The sequence below is a fragment of the Peromyscus californicus genome, unplaced genomic scaffold (assembly GCF_007827085.1).
Source record: "Peromyscus californicus insignis strain IS unplaced genomic scaffold, ASM782708v3 Scaffold_4__1_contigs__length_199733344, whole genome shotgun sequence".
Taxonomy (NCBI): domain Eukaryota; kingdom Metazoa; phylum Chordata; class Mammalia; order Rodentia; family Cricetidae; genus Peromyscus; species Peromyscus californicus.
In genome coordinates, this window is record NW_026294562.1 from 50,025,388 (window position 1) to 50,041,309 (window position 15,922).

The window sequence follows — 15,922 nt, forward strand, 5'->3', positions numbered from 1 at the left end:
TAAATTTAGAAACTTTTATTAATTAGAACTGAACAAAAAGCACAATAAGGAAGAAAAAATAATCAAGTGTTTACTTGCTCAGGTGTGAAGGGAAGGTAAGAAAGGCTCAGTGGAGACAGTCAGCAGATGGTAGAAGGAAGCTAGAGACTGTCACTGGGGAGCAGCTGGTGGAGCCTGAGGCCACAGAATGAGAAGAAATGGAGATGAGAACAAGGACAGCTGGTTGTAACGGAGGGCTATACTGTTATACATTACATGTATGTGCAAAACGTTTACTCTTTAAATATCATAGCCTGTCCCCTGACTACATTCAAAAAGGTGAGAAGAGCAGAAAGCAGGATCAGGATGGGAATATAAAATAAATCCAATTTAGTTTTTCAGAATTGCAACTACTAGGGAGCAAGGTCCCTCATCCTGGCTGACTGCTGAAGGTAAGAGAGGTGAAAGGACAGTGTCCCTAAGATTCCAACCCAGGCCCCGGCTGCCAGTGGATGGGGGCTCAGGCAAGACTAAGCAGCCAGGACAGCAGTTCTGCTGCAGGGCAGAGGAGACCGAAGAGCTGAGCAGCCCAAGCTTAGCAGCCATGGCTACATTTGGAGGCTTCTACCCAAGACACTAAATGAAAATGGGGAAGAGAAGCAGAAGCATGGCTTACAGAAGTCACATCAGGAAGACAGTGCAGGTGCACAGAAGCCACACTGCAGAAGCAGGCTCTAGGTGAGGCTCATCTTGGGTACTCTTGAATGCACTTGAGGGACAGGCTCAAGCACGCTGTAGTCATCACAGGAAAAGGCTTAACTGTGTGTGTGCTGTTTCCATTATGGTGGTCAGGAACAAAGGAAATACCGGTAGGGAGAAAGACTTCTCAGCCTAGAGCTGGGCATCAACCATTTAACAAGTTTGATTTAATGTAATGTGCTGTGTACCCTGTATTATATATTAAAAAAGTAGAATCCACCAAATTACAAGATAGAACAGAAACAGACTAAAAATTTATCAGCTGGTTTATTTTCAGAGGTATATGTCAACTAAATATTTTTCAAACTAAAACTCATCCTGTAAGGACCCTCTGGAGACCACATGAATGTGTGTGTAGGGGTGTGTGTACATTTACCTATATTTTGACTTCTACTTAGTTTTGGCTCTCCTATAGTCCTATTAATAAAGGTGGAGGGAACCTTTGGCAGACTACAACCTACTCTGAACTGTAATAGTGGTGATGGGATAAAGGGATATTATATTTGTGTCTCTAGGGCAAAGAAAATGCAAAGTTGAGAAGAACTGAGTAAAAGTAGGACATGCAGAGTGTAACACGGAAGGTGAAAGAAACACCCAGCAGAAGTATCAGAGCAGTGGGGAAATACCCGGCATTCAGAGCTAACCTCTGCAAACAGGCTGATCCCACAGACTTTCCTTTGGGTCATAAGCTACCTCCCTCCCCTCATTAAAAACACTCCGTTGGTGATGGCAGCAGTGCAGGCGGCAGCCAAAAAAGGAGGCACAGGGCACACTGGGAGCTTTATCGTATCCCCTGGACCAGCCTGAGGACATGAAGAGAGAGAAAGACAACTTCTTGTATGAATAAGTTAGAATAGGATGAATCTTTTGCATTCAAATTATATCTTTAAAAGAACTCTCATAATAAAACACCCTAGATATATCTGTTCTCTCAGCTTTTGTCATTTTCTGAGGTACTGTTGCATACAATACAGTGATTTGTTTCAGCACACACACATTTAATGGATGTCTCAATCTCTCACTCCCATTTAGCTTCATCCTCCCCGCAGTATGATGTCTAAAGTACCAAGGTAGTGAAATGTATTTGGAACTTACTGTAGTTTTGTCTCCAGCAAGTTCAGTTTCTGCCGGTCAACATAGCGAGAAAAAAGGGACACTAGATTTGTGGGTATAGAGATTGGCTTGGCCAGGGCTGCTTGGGGGATCTGTAGAAGTTCTCGGGTTGCCATCAACATCACCTCTGTCCTGATAGAGAAAACCCAAAACAATATGAGAAGCAGAAGGGGAAGAGAAAGGAGAGCAAAGGTTATTTACAAGAATTTGAAAGAAAAGATAAACAATCGTACTGACCACTGGTTATTTTGTGTTGATTCTATAGCAGGGCCTGAACTCTGTAGGTCTTCCCCACGGCTTAGGAGGATTAGGAGCAGTGACAAGCCAAACTGGAAGAAAAGCCAGATAGAATCAAACTTAACAATGCATCTAGGAGGCTGGAGAGATGGCTCAGTGGTTAAGAGAACTTGCTGCTCTTGTGGAGGATCAGGTTTCTGTTCCCAGAAACTACATGACGGCCCACAACCATTCACTGACATCTATAAGGTGCACATGGAGATAAAACACTCATACACATAAAATAAATCTAAAAGCAACAACAGCAAAACCCAAAACAGTGCATCTAAGCCTCTTACACCTCAGTTGATGGGACCCTGGCACTGATGGGAATGGCTGTACACCAAAGTTTTTGTGTAGCCAGGTTGAGAGGGTCTGGCGAGCCTGGAATTAGAGGTGTGTCTTTCCTCTAGATTCTAAACACTAGGACGACTGTGCAAAGCCTGCATCAACACTTGCACATCACAGATCAGGAAACTGGCTGAGCAACACTCAGGATCATAAGGCTGGAAAAGGGCAGGCAAGGACCGACACTGCCTGTTTAGAAACTCACAATCCTCTTTTCTTATTAGGTTTCCTCTAAGAGGCTTTGAACTAAAAAAGAAAAAAAGGTTTTGTTTTTAGGGTAGGATTTATGTCTTGGAACTCGATATGTAAACTAGGCTGGCCTCGAACTCACAGAGATCACAGCCTGAATGCTGGGATTAAAAACAAGTGCACCAAGCTTTGCCTTAACCTTTGCATCTTTAACAGGACATAACTGAAAGCTGTACGTAGCTTTCCTGCAGCTAGGTATGCCATGTGACTAAATCCTGGCCACTGCTACTCAGCAGAAGCTTGTTAGAATTTCTGGGGAAGTCCTAACAAAGAGGACAGGCAGTTAGTCTATACTTTAATCATCCACATCCAGTTCTGTTCCTCATGCCATGACAGCTTTAACTTTCAGAACTGTCTTGAAGCAGGAACTTCATGAGTATGGGAATCTACTGTTAAAGAGGACAGGAATAATTGTAAAAAAGAATGGATGCTTGATGCCTCAAATTTCATAAAACACTCTTTTCTCCAAAGCATTGTTTGTTTTCTAGCCTTTGCTAGTGTAATGTAATTCCTGAGTGGAAGGAAGCTACAGCAGTCATAATTTTCCTATGTCAACTTTAGATGCCACATAAGTTAGGGACACTAAAGGACAAGACCACCTTGTTCTGGAGCACAGCAGTGAGGTGAGGGTTGGAGGGTGCTGGTGCAGTTGCACTTTGAGGTAGGTTCATTAGCTGTTGCAGAAGGCTGGTGACAGTCACTGAAGGAAGATGATAGAGGAGAAGAGAGAAGGGACTCAGTAAGCATGGCAGCACCTACAAAACAAACAAGAGCGTTACATTCTGCCAACTGGTCCTTCACTACCTCCCACCAGTGGTTGTGGCCAGCAGGATGCTCACTATATACAAAATCATTATGATATTACTGTGTGCCAGGACATTTGGTTGTAATGGAAAGGCAGGATAAATACTTGACTCTTCCTTTTTCAGTTTTCGAGATGAGTTACTGGCCCAGCACTCACTACAAATGATATATTTTTGGTATCATTTATGAACTCATTAAGTGAAATCTAATGCAGTCTACTGCTGTAATTTTTCTTTCTGATATTAAATATATCACTTCTGGCAAACAGGAGTTCCCTCAAATTGGTATGTGTATCCCTAGTAATCTATTAGTCCCTTGTCTCTGGTGTAAGACCAGGGTTATCTGTACTCCCATGCTTTACACCTGGAACCAGTTCTTACTGGAAGAAAATGGATTCTTGAGACATGGTTGATTACTTTTTAATTCACACAGGTTGAAAACACAGCACATGCATGTACACATACACATGTACACATACACACAAACAGAGACAAATAGAGAGAGGAGAATGAACTACATTCTACAAACACATATTTTTAGGTTGGCCTCGAATATACAGCAACTCTCCTGCCTTGCCTCCCTAATGTGGGGAAATCAGGCATGAGTTACCACATGCAATTTTTCTATATAGTTAACTAAGTGTTCTTTACTAGCAAGTAAGCTCTATAAAGGTATTGTTTTATTCCTAGCTTTCTTTCTATAATATAAAATGGTGCCTGGCATGTAGAGGTATTCAGAGAGTATTTGCCAAATGGACAAGATTCTTCCAAACTTGCTTCCATTGATGAGTTTCTGTGAGATCATGATTGACAGAGTGCCTACTGCTCCATTCTTTTCCTTTGGCATTTATGCTTTAAAATAGGCATACCTTTTTATTCTGGCCTTTTATTCTCTAGGATAAATCTAAAATCTTTAAAATTCCCTCCATCCTATTTTTCATTCTTGGGAGTCTCTTAAAAATGTACTGGTTTTGGGGCTAGAGAGACAGCTGGAGCACTTGTTGCTTTTACGGAGGACTCAGATTCAATTCCCAGCATCCATATGGTGGTTTACAGACTGTAACTGCAGTTGTAGGGGATCCAATGCCCTGTTCTGACCTCCATGGATACCAATCATGCACATACACACATGCACGTAAATTAGTCATTCACAAGTAAAACCTGCATTTTTCTCATAAGATTTAAACTTTTCATTCCTTTCTGTAAATTCTAAAATCTCAAAAGCTACAGTAGCCATTTCCAGTTCTTTTGTGTTTCATGGTATATAGGCATGTCTTCTGCAGATAACTCAGGTAGTTACTGCTCAATTTGTAGTCAACTATAATGTTTCCTCACAAGTATCTCGCTACTCTGAATCCCGTACTTAATAGTACTATTCCTTTATTAATTTCTTGTCTTGCACTTGAAAAAGTACAAGAAAATTTGCTAATCTTTGAAAAGCTTCTACAAGGATAAGCAGAAATCTTTTTTTTGGTTTGTTTGTTTTTCGAGACAGGGCTTCTCTGTGTAGTTTTGGAGCCTGTCCTGGATCTCGCCCTGTAGCCCAGGCTGGCCTCGAACTCACAGAGATCCGCCTGGCTCTGCCTCCCGAGTGCTGGGATTACAGGCGTGCGCCACCACCGCCCGGCAGAAATCTTTTAATCAAAAATTTACCTGAGGGACACCCCTGAACTAAACCTCCAGGCTAACATGAAGCTACTGACAACAGAGCAGGGAGGATGGTTCACATCCATAAGAGTAACCAGAAGTCCACGTTTTCCAGCTTGAGAAACTGAAGGAAAGTTGCCCTGCGTGGTGAGTACCTCATCTTGTGCATCCTTCTTGATAAGGAAAGGGAGGTTCCTGGCAGTTGCCATGAGAATGTCAGCTGCTTGCTCTGTGGAGAGGAAAGGGAGAATGCGGGCAACCATTCTCTTCCCTTTTCGGATACACATGATCTGTACAAAGTGGTCATCGCTTGGCCTGCAAGAAGAATGCCATCTAATGTCAACAAGGGCAATACAGAAAACCCACATTTTTTTTTTTAAATATGCAACCCTATCTTCACAATCATCTGTACTACCCAAACTGAGGATTACTCTCCAATTCCAACTAGATAATAAATAGTAAAATTAAGTTGTACAAATATGAAAAACTATTCCCATATTATATGTAAAAATGTGATCAAATTTGATTTAAGTAAAAATTAAATGTTAATTTATAAGTGTTAACAGGGCACATAGAATTTATATGGTTTTGTAATTTGACTTTTTTCACTTTTCCTCCCCAGAATGGGAAACTAAGTCCAGAGCCTCCTGTATGCTAGGCAAGTGCTCTACCACTGATCTACAGTTACATCCAACTTCAGTTAACCTTTTAAACACTTTTCTCTATCAATAAATATGCTTCTGTTAAAAGCATTTAATGGTTACATAACATGCCTATCTATGGATAAACCACATTTATCAGACCAACAGCACGTAAGTGTGCTGAAAAGAAGTCTATTCTTATGTGCGTGTAAGTTCTGGTTCAGGAGAATCTGAGCGAAGGGAAAGGAGCTGTCAGCAGGTGTAGTCACCTTACATTAAATATTTGGGATTTATAGGACATTATCACAGCTAGGTTTGCTTCAGACAATGAGCAGGAGAAAGATGACACAGAAAGAGGTAACATTCTTCACTGGAAGATGGACTGGCTTCCACATACACACTCTATGGAAATCTCAAGAAAGTACAAACGTTGGTAAGTGCCGCGTTAGCAGAAAAGTCAATACATAAAAATTACAAAGTGGAACACACTATTAATCATATTCCAGATATAATCTGTCACCTCAAAACCAAAATCTAGGAGCGTCCCCTCTGTATCTGGACCACTAGCACAATTGTAGAAGATACTGACTATATATTGTTGAATATATGAATCCAAGAAAGAACTCAAAAGGATTATGGAATGTTCTACATGAAGTAGCACCCAAGTCTGGACAAAAATATAGATACTAGTGTGGTGTGGTGGCCCATACCTTTAATAGAAACATTTGGAAAGCAATTCAAGGTCAGCCAGGGCTACACAGTGTGCCTTTGTCTCAAAACAAAAACAAACCCAAGAATAGATGCTAAGCTTATAGAAATGGTAGGACAAGGAACACCACAATCCCAAGTGGAGTTTAGTGGCAATGGAAAGAATCTCTCATTTCCTTCAAGTGCACAATGCTTACCTCTCTTGTCCAGGCAATTTGCCCCTCAGGTTGTCATACATGCTACAGATTTTGTGCTTTCTTTCATCCACCAGGGCAGGCCGCTCTTCTTCTAGACTTAGGAGATATCGCCTTTCATAATCCTCAACATCAAGGAGTAAACTATAGGTCTAGGGGAGAGACAGAACAAGCCATAACATGCTGGGTCAGGACCAGAGTATTAGATAAACATCTTCACAGTTTAGGGCTAACAAGTAAAAATACAAGAGTACAATTCAAAAAAAATGAGGTTTTTTTTTTTTTTAAAGTGCTTGATTAAATGTGGGGAAACATGGTGAAATAATAATCCTTCAAGCATCAGTCTTTCTCTCTCTTGGACTGATAGGTAGTAAAAATAGTGAAGTAATTATGCTTTCCAAATTTCCCAGCAGCAATGTTAGGCTGAAACACCCAACTTTCCTAACAATGCCACTAGGGTCACTTTCCAGTAATAAGTGAGGGAGTGAGTAAGAATGTGTGTGCATAAAGAGGTCAGATCTTGACTGTCAAGTGTTTTCCTCCATCTTTCAGTACTTTCTGTATTGATGCAGCATCTCCCACCTGAACCCAGAAGTTGCCAATTAGGCTCAATTTATCTTTTTGTCCAAGATCCAAGGATTCTGTCTCTGCCCCTGAGCACTGGGAGGGTTGCCATACCGGACTGGCATTTATGTGGATGCTGAAGATGCAAACTCTGTTCCTCAAACTTACACAGCAAACATTTTACCATATTCTCCAGCCCTGCTAATCTTTGAGATATGGTCTCACTGTGTAGCTCTTCTGGAATTTACTATGTAGTCCTCACATTCAGAAACTGCCTCTGTGATTAAAATCACCATACTGGATTCCTTTTTTCTTTCTTTCTATTTTTTTTTTTTTAATGGTGTTTTGCCTATATTTATGTCTGTGTGAGGGTGTCAGATCCTCTGGAATTGGAATTACAAACAGTTGTGAGCTGCCATGTGGGTCCTCTGGAAGAGCAGCCAGTGCTCTTAACCTCTGAGCCATCTCTCCAGCCCCCAGCATACTGGATTACTGATAAAGATTGCTAACCAAGCAATTTTTTCTTTTCTTTTCATTTTTTTTTAGTTTCTTGAAACAGAGTTTCTCTGTGTAGCCTTGGCTGTCCTGGAACTAGCTTTGCAGACCAGGCAGGCCTTGAACTCACAGAGATTCACCTGTCTCTGCCTCTCAAGTGCTGGGATTAAAGGCATGTATAACAAAAGACCAGGCAAGATTTTTTTTTTTTAAAAAGACTTAATTTTTATATACATTGGGGTTTTGCTTGCATGTATGTCTGTGTGAGGATGCCAGATCCCCTGGAAATAGAGTTACAGATTGTGAACAGCCACATGGGTGCTGTGAACTGAACCCAGGGTCCTTTGGAAGAACAGCCAGTGCTCTTAACCACTGAGCCATCTCTCCAGTCTGACCATGCTGTGGGATGTCTTTCTGTATGCTGTGAATATGTGTTGCTCTGATTGGTTGATAAATAAAACTGCACTGGCCTATGGCAGGGCAGGATGGAGTTAGGCGGGAACATCCAAGAGAGACAGTGGGAGGAGAAAGAACAGTGAAGCAGACACTGCTAGTCACTACCAGGAAAAGTAAGATGTAAAGCACCAATAAGCCACAAGCCGTGTGGCCAAGGTATAGATTTAGAGAAATGGGTTTATTTAAGATACAAGAGCTAGCTAGCAAGAAGCCTGCCATGGCCATAGTTTGAAAATAATATAAGCCTCTGTATATTTATTTGGGTCAAAGCAGCTGCAGGACCAGGTAGGACATAGAAAAACTCCCAACTACACAACCAGGCACTATTTTAAAGTTAACTTTACTACTGGTGTCAGCCAGTGGTCTAGCACTTTGCACAAATTCCATTCATTTGCAAACTCAACCCTAAAACAAAACTACTACAATCATCTCCATGAAGAAACTGAGGACAGCATAAAAGGTTAAATAACTCAGCCTCACGTTAGACTCAGAAAAGGGATGGTTTGAGCTTGTGTTCTAAACTACTGTGCTCTAAGTAGTGTAGTATGGTATTATGTATGTAATACTGCACTGTGGTATGTGTGCTTTACAGACTGTCTATATGTATCATCTTGTTTTCCTTAGCACATAAGGAATGCCTAATAAATGCCGTAAAACTAAATTAGTTCATGTAACAACGAAACTTTTATTCCAATTTTTATTAGACTGAAGATGAGTTGGGCTGATGAGATGGCTATGAACAAAACCCCAGTGCAGTGTTCTTTCCAGGATTCCATAGGCAAGGTATAGCACAATCATTTCTAGAATACTCTGGTAAACAACAAGCACTTAACACAAATCAATTCTTAGGTAATATAAAAGAAACTGGGCCAGTGAGATGACTGAGCAGGTAAAGGTACCTCCCCTCAAGCCTGACAATCTAAGTTAAAAGCCTCAGAAACCACAAGGTGGAAGGTCAAGAACCCACCCCTACCAGTTGTCCTCTGACATGCATGCACAATGCCATCACCAATCATAAAATGTAATTACAAAAAAAAATTAATTAACACTGATTTCCTGCTCACTCTTCTACTTCTTGGATACACACATTTTTGATAGTTCTTTAAATTGAAACTAAATACAGAAATAAATTCTTACTTTCTCAATTATGACAAGGGTTTTTCTTCTCTTGTCCCGAACTTGTTTTTCTTTTGTTTCCTTAAAAAAAGAAAAAAAAAAAAAAAGGTTATTCAGTATGAATTCTTTACCTTTACTGAGACCATTTTACCAAGAATGCACTTTTAGGTTCACTGGTGAAAATACTTGAGAATCCAGACTCCTTAAAAGTTAACAATCCAAAATGACAACAGTATGAAACAAAGGTCACTGACTGAGTCAGCTCATAAATTATTAAACTAGATTAATAATCTAAAAAACATAGAAATATTGTTTTAAGTAGTAAACTGGAGTAAATAGGCACTACTTGCAGCCAGAGGTATCAGATCCAAAGACTCCTGCTATTGCATGCTCTGGCTGGCCGTTTCATAAATAAAGGCATTAGGGCCAGCAAGACGGCTCAACTGGTAAACAGTGCTTGCTGCATGGACATAACTGACCATTTGAATTTGATTCCTGGAGTCCCTGTTGCAAGGAGAATCTGTTTCTAGAAAGTTGTCCTCTGACTTCCACAAGTGCACCATGGCATGTGACACACACACACACACACACACACACACATTTTTTTTTTTAAATGAAGGTATTATATTTCAGCTTATGTGTGAAAAACTAAAAAATTAGGACATACCAGGTCAGCTTAGATTACAGACAATTCCACCATGCCTCATCTCATTCCAATGACTGCCAAAATGAACACCCTATTAGCTTGCACTTACATCATCTTCACTCCGAGATGTCACGACAGCATCAATCATCTTTCGAGGATTATTCACACTAGAGACTGTAAGCTTACCCAAAGAGCCCTCAAACTGCACTGCAAGGACAAAAAAGATTCTGTTAATAAAGACTTGGAATATAGCAGACAGCGTTCAGTAAGCTTTCCTTTGTGCTTCACCCATAGTTTAATAATTCACCGCAAGAATGTATGTAGTGAGGCAACCCCTTTCCTTTTCTTTTTTGGTTTTGTTTTAACTCATGATCCTTCTGTCTCTGCCTCCTCAATACTGAGATTACAGATGAGAGCCACCACAGCCATCTAAAGCAACTCCTTTGCATAATCGATTCTCCATCCCTTCATTAAAATCATCATCAAAAGAAAAATTATTTCCTCTTCATTTTAGGAGTACTAAAAAAAAAAAAATCATAGTAAGTTTTGAAAGATTATAGACTCTCAAAGAGCAAAGGACCTGTGAGCTCATCTGTCAGGCTACTCATACTCTCCACATATAAATATCTCAAATTTATCAAAACAGTAGTGTCTCAAATTTCTCTTAATAATGAACTAGAAGCCGGGCGGTGGTGGTATAAGCCTTTAATCCCAGCACTCGGGAGGCAGAGCCAGGAGGATCTCTGTGAATTCAAGGCCAGCCTGATCTACAGAGTGAGTTCCAGGACAGGCCCAAAGCTACAGAGAAACCCTGTCTCGAAAAACAAAAACAAAAACAAAAACAAAAAAAGAAAGAAAAAAAGAACTAGAACCTTACCAGGCTTATATGCATGCTCCAGTTTGGCCACCTGGGGAGTGATGAGCTTGGTTCGCTCCTTCTTAGGACCATCACCTTGTATTTCTTCAGCAGCTGACAATTTCTCCAGTTTTTCAAAGTAATTCTATCACAAGAGAAGATGGTTTTCATTGCAAAACAAATACAGACCACCACTGTTCTTCACACTAATTACACCATTGGTAATAATACAACTAGAACTCTAGAAATACACTGAAGCCTAGTTTTTGTTGTATTTTATTTATTTATGTTGTGGGATAGTCCTTTTGTACACTGTGAAGATGTGTCTTTGCCAAGGTGCCTTCTGATTGGTTTAGTAAAAAGCTGACTGGCCAATAGCTAGGCAGGAGAGGATAGATAGGTGGGATTTTCAGGTAGAGAGAGGAAGAGGAGACGAATCTAGGTGCCAGGAGATGCAAAGCAAGTCGGACATACAGAATAGAAGAGAGGCCACATGGCAGAACGTAGATTAACAGAAGCAGGTTAATTTGAGCTGTAAGAGCTAGTTGGGAAAAAGCCTAAGCCAAAGGCCAAGCTTTCATAATTAGTAAGTCTCTGTGTCATTATTTGCAGGCTGGCAGTCTAAGAAAGCCTAACAAGAAAGCTTACTACATATTTATTTGTTTATTTTTGTTATTTTGAGACTGGGTTTCTCTGTTTAACAGCTGTGGTTGTTCTGGAATTCACTCTGTAGACCACGCTGGCCTCAAATTCAGAGATCTACCTGCCTCTGCCTTCCAAGTGCTGGGATTAAAGGCATGCGCCACCACTGTGAGGCTTTTTTATTTATTTCTTTTTAAAATTTTTTTCAACGTCCACTGCTAGGCTACTTTATTATTATTATTATTATTTGATTTTTCAATATACCCCGGCTGTCCTAGCACTATGTAGACCAGGCTAGCCTTGAACTCAAGACATCTTCCTGTCTCTACCTCCAGAGTGTTGGGATTAAAGGCATGCACACACATCCTTGGCTTCATTAAAAACCAATCTATGGATTATGGGTAAACCTCAACAACAGAGTAGGTTTATAGCATGTTCAAGGCCCAACTTTCAATGCCCAGCACCACAAACCAGACACTCACACACCACAAACCCCTTAAGTCTTCAAAAACATTAACTGGCTTGATAAGATGGCTCAGTGGGCAAAGGCACTTGTCACTAAGCATGGTGACTGCTAAACAGGTACCTCAGCCACTGCTCCTAGGTATGGTGGAGGAGAAGGTTTATTGTAGATAAACGGGACAGCATAAGCAGAGACAGGGACATCTGGCAGAGTCCAGAGGGGACATGACTGAGCCATGTGAGACGGGGAGGGGAAGGGAGAGAGGAGAGAGGAAGACCAGGTACAGCAGGCAAGAGGACAAAAATACAAAAAAGGCAGGTAACCAAAATGGCTGGATTATATAGGGAAGAGCTGCCCAGGCCCTGGGCTAGAGAGTTCTGGGGGGTAGGGGGTAGGGTGGGAGGGATAAAGGGTGGAATATGCCAGTCATACCCTGTAACAAGTAGGTAGAAAAGGATTCTGGGAGAAACTGGTGGCCAGGTCCATTTTGATGTTAAACAGGCACATTAGTCATTTGTCCTGAGTTTGAGACTTAACAATGACCTAAATTCAATCTCTGGGATCCCCCTGGTGAAAGGAAAAAACTAGTTCCCCCTCACATCCACACGTGGACCTTGACAGCTGTGCCGCACTGCCCACAAAACAAATGTTTTTAAAAGAGTATTTTACAAATGTGAATTAATGAAGATGTCTTTAAAGTTAGACTGCCAATATTCTTTTCTGTTCATCTGTCTTTGAATGTCTTTTCTTTTTCTTTTTGGTGTGTAATGAGGAGTACTAGGGATAGAAGCCTGGGACATGCACATGCTAAGCCAAGTGCTCTCCCACTGAGCTACATCCCCAGCCCCACACCACCAATATTCTTAATTGGAAGAACCAGATTATTAATGCCAAAATGAAAATATCAATCTGAGCACATATAGCTTGACACTGAATATTAAAAAATGGATGGAATCTGCTTAGTCAATTTGCATTCAGGGGACAGTATCTCCATAGAAAATTCTAAAAAAAAAAAGAAAATTCTATTACTAACATAAGCAGACAAACTGTTCTCAAAACAAGTACTGGCTATTTACCTGGTAATAGAAATCATCCAGGTAGGGATCAGTGCTCTGCAGCTGCATCATCTGGATTTTAGAGACCCAATCCTTTTCCCGCTGCAGCATGAGATTAGCATATGGGTCCTTCCGGAGATGATCTTGATGACTGGCCCGGTGACCTCCTCTGTCTCCGGCACCATTGAGATTCCGATGCTGACTGAAAGGCAAACAGATGCTGCATTCAGGCCAAGTCAGCACATAGGCCATGCTTTTCGAAATACAGGTATACAGTACTGCTGGTTCAAAAACACCCCTTTGCCTTTGTGAAGAAAAACAGAACTGCACCCTAACAGAATCAAAGGGGAAAAAGCTACGTGATACATAATCACAGAAATCAAACTAAGATCTGAGTACCTTCCCCTTTGTTAAGCACATCTGGACTTTTGTGTAAACTATAACCACACACATGAGGTAGATTTCTTCATTTAAGACAATACACTGAGGTCAGGAGAAATCAAAGCTGGTTAACAGGTGGTAGAGTAAGATTGAATACTGGCTAATCTGATCCTGAAGTCTGTATACTTTTTCTTTAACTCACTGAAAATCATAAAACATTTTAATGTATCTAGCTCAAGCAAATACTATAATAAATATCTACCTATCGTTCAAATTTAAAAACGTATTTAGGCCAATTTGGTTCACTTTGAAGTCACACAGTCAACCATGGTGATACAACCCTATACTCCCAACACTCAAGGCTTACTAAGAACTGTGGGTTTGAGGCCAGCCTGGGATAGAGTCTGAGGCCAGTCTTGACTACACAGTAAGAACCTGTCTCAAAAAACCAGGTAATACAGGTGAGAGTTGAAGGCCTTCAAGATTATTTTTAAAAATTTGATGTGTACTTGTGCATGTACAGGACAGAAGAAGTTGTCAGATCTCCTGGAGCTGGAGTGATAGTTGGTTATGCGCTGAATGATGCAGCTGCTAGGAACTGATCTCTGGTCTTCTTTTCAAAGAACCACCAAGTTGTCTTTATATGGATTCTCTTCCGCATGTCCATACCTTTATGCTGCTTGTTCATCTGTCTTTGAATGTTCTTTCTTTCTTTTCTTTGATTCAGGATCTCACTATGCAGACCCGGTTAGCCTGACCTTACTATGTACATCAGGCTGTCCTGGAACTCAGAGACCCACAATGCCTTTACCTCCTCAGTGGTGGGATTAAACACATGAGCCACCACACTTGTTTTGTCTTTCAGTCTTTTTTTGTTTTTGTTTTTTGAAACAAGGTTTCTCTATAGCTTAAGAGCCTCTCCTGGAACTTACTTTGTAGACCAGGCTGGCTTCCAACTCACAAAGATCTGCCTCCCTCTGCCTTCCAAGTGCTGGGATTAAAGGTGTGTGCCACCACTGCTGGGCTTTGAGTCTTACACAACATTATTCTGTATGCTTTTGATTACATAAATGGTAACGGGCATAATTTTACTCCTTGTTTCTTTACATCAAAAAAGTATCCTGGGAATTCTATAAAGTGAAATTGTGAGGTGTGGTCTAGTCATATTTTTAACTTTATTTTCTACTGCCTAAATTCTCTCCTGAGGAGCTACATACTCAATTCTCACCCCAAATGAAGTAGTGAGACACTTCAAGCTTTGCATGTCTGATGATGGTAACTATCTAATTTTTATCGTTACCCTGAAATAAGTGTGCTTGAACATCTCTTCAGTTTTAGGAACCACTCAATAAATTTTCTTCTATTGAGAACTGAATATTTGGGCAAGTGTTTTGTTAGTGTTTTCATTTCTTCCTCAAAATACTGGTTTTTAAAATTATTTTAAAATATGGAATGCTTCACGAATTTGTATGTCATCCTTGCGCATGGGGCCATGCTAATCTTCTCTGTATCGTTCCAATTTTAGTATCTGTGCTGCCGAAGTGAGCACCAAAATATTGTTTTTAGTGGTCTTTGTTTATTACTGTTTGGCTTCTTCCTTTTTTTAGGTCTTTTCCTTCAAGTGATAAAATTACAAGCATGTGTCACCAACCAAGGATTAATAGTTTAATACAGCTAAATGTATTAATCTTGCTCTATATAGCTAATACTTGGAGTTTTGTTTCTAAGTCCACATTGGTTCCCTTATTCTTCCCTGGAAAAATATATTCTAGAATATTTTTGAAAGTGAAAAGGAATTATACAAAGAGAACAAAAACGGATGTTGAGGACCCCTTACAGCTCTATCTAGTTTCCTTAATTTATCTAGGCAAATAATTATAGAATGACTTGATACAGACACAGAAGGCAGAGGCTTTATGTATCCTGCTATTTTTAGTTTTCAAAGCCTACCATAGTTTGATCACACAGCCAGGGGTACATATATAAAAATACATTTACATCTGAATGAAGAAGAAATAATGTGAGGAAAAGATGGCCATTGTGCTCACATAACACCTACATTTAGAGCTGGCTACTGTGTTTTAAGATTCTTTCTGAACTAGAAGACAAAGAAAAAGGCAGTTAAGATGGAGATTATAAATTTCATAAGGACTATAAATGTCAGAGCTCAACTTTAACTATGACTTAAGGTCAACATGACTTCAACTATGAATTCACTGATAAAAATAGGGTCATTTGGACAAGCCAGATGACTCAAGTCTTTAAAGTGCCTGACAACAAGACTGACAACCTGAGTTCAGCTCCTGAGACATATGTGCTGGAAGAAAACTGACTGTCACACACAGTAAGTAAATAAATGTAAGAGAAACCTCATCATTTAGAGCTAGCATATAGAGTGAGTGAGTGAATGTGTGTGTATATATATACACACATATACATATATGTATATGAATATATATGTGTGTGTATGTATGTATGTATGTATGTTTTTTTCCCCTCTCCTACCTTCCCCCCAAAAAAGAACAAAGAGA

The 15,922-nt window shown here is 40.2% G+C and overlaps 1 protein-coding gene and 1 non-coding gene across 3 annotated transcripts in view; both read right to left on the minus strand.

Annotated features, from left to right (window-relative positions):
- Positions 1 to 15,922, minus strand: part of Patl1 (PAT1 homolog 1, processing body mRNA decay factor) — a 30,157-nt gene continuing 14,235 nt past the window's right edge. For both annotated transcript variants that reach the window (XM_052762998.1, XM_052762999.1), the window contains 10 exons: positions 13,032 to 13,212; positions 10,872 to 10,995; positions 10,104 to 10,201; positions 9,370 to 9,429; positions 6,721 to 6,869; positions 5,330 to 5,489; positions 3,324 to 3,479; positions 2,089 to 2,180; positions 1,834 to 1,983; positions 1 to 1,541 (listed from right to left, as the gene is read on the minus strand). In XM_052762998.1, the coding sequence (XP_052618958.1) occupies positions 1,520 to 1,541; positions 1,834 to 1,983; positions 2,089 to 2,180; positions 3,324 to 3,479; positions 5,330 to 5,489; positions 6,721 to 6,869; positions 9,370 to 9,429; positions 10,104 to 10,201; positions 10,872 to 10,995; positions 13,032 to 13,212 (1,192 nt within the window). In that variant the 3' untranslated portion in view covers positions 1 to 1,519. The remainder of the gene's footprint in view (positions 1,542 to 1,833; positions 1,984 to 2,088; positions 2,181 to 3,323; positions 3,480 to 5,329; positions 5,490 to 6,720; positions 6,870 to 9,369; positions 9,430 to 10,103; positions 10,202 to 10,871; positions 10,996 to 13,031; positions 13,213 to 15,922) is intronic.
- Positions 14,833 to 14,940, minus strand: LOC128095721 (U6 spliceosomal RNA). Its single transcript, XR_008213333.1, has one exon. It is a non-coding gene; the product is annotated as a U6 spliceosomal RNA (small nuclear RNA).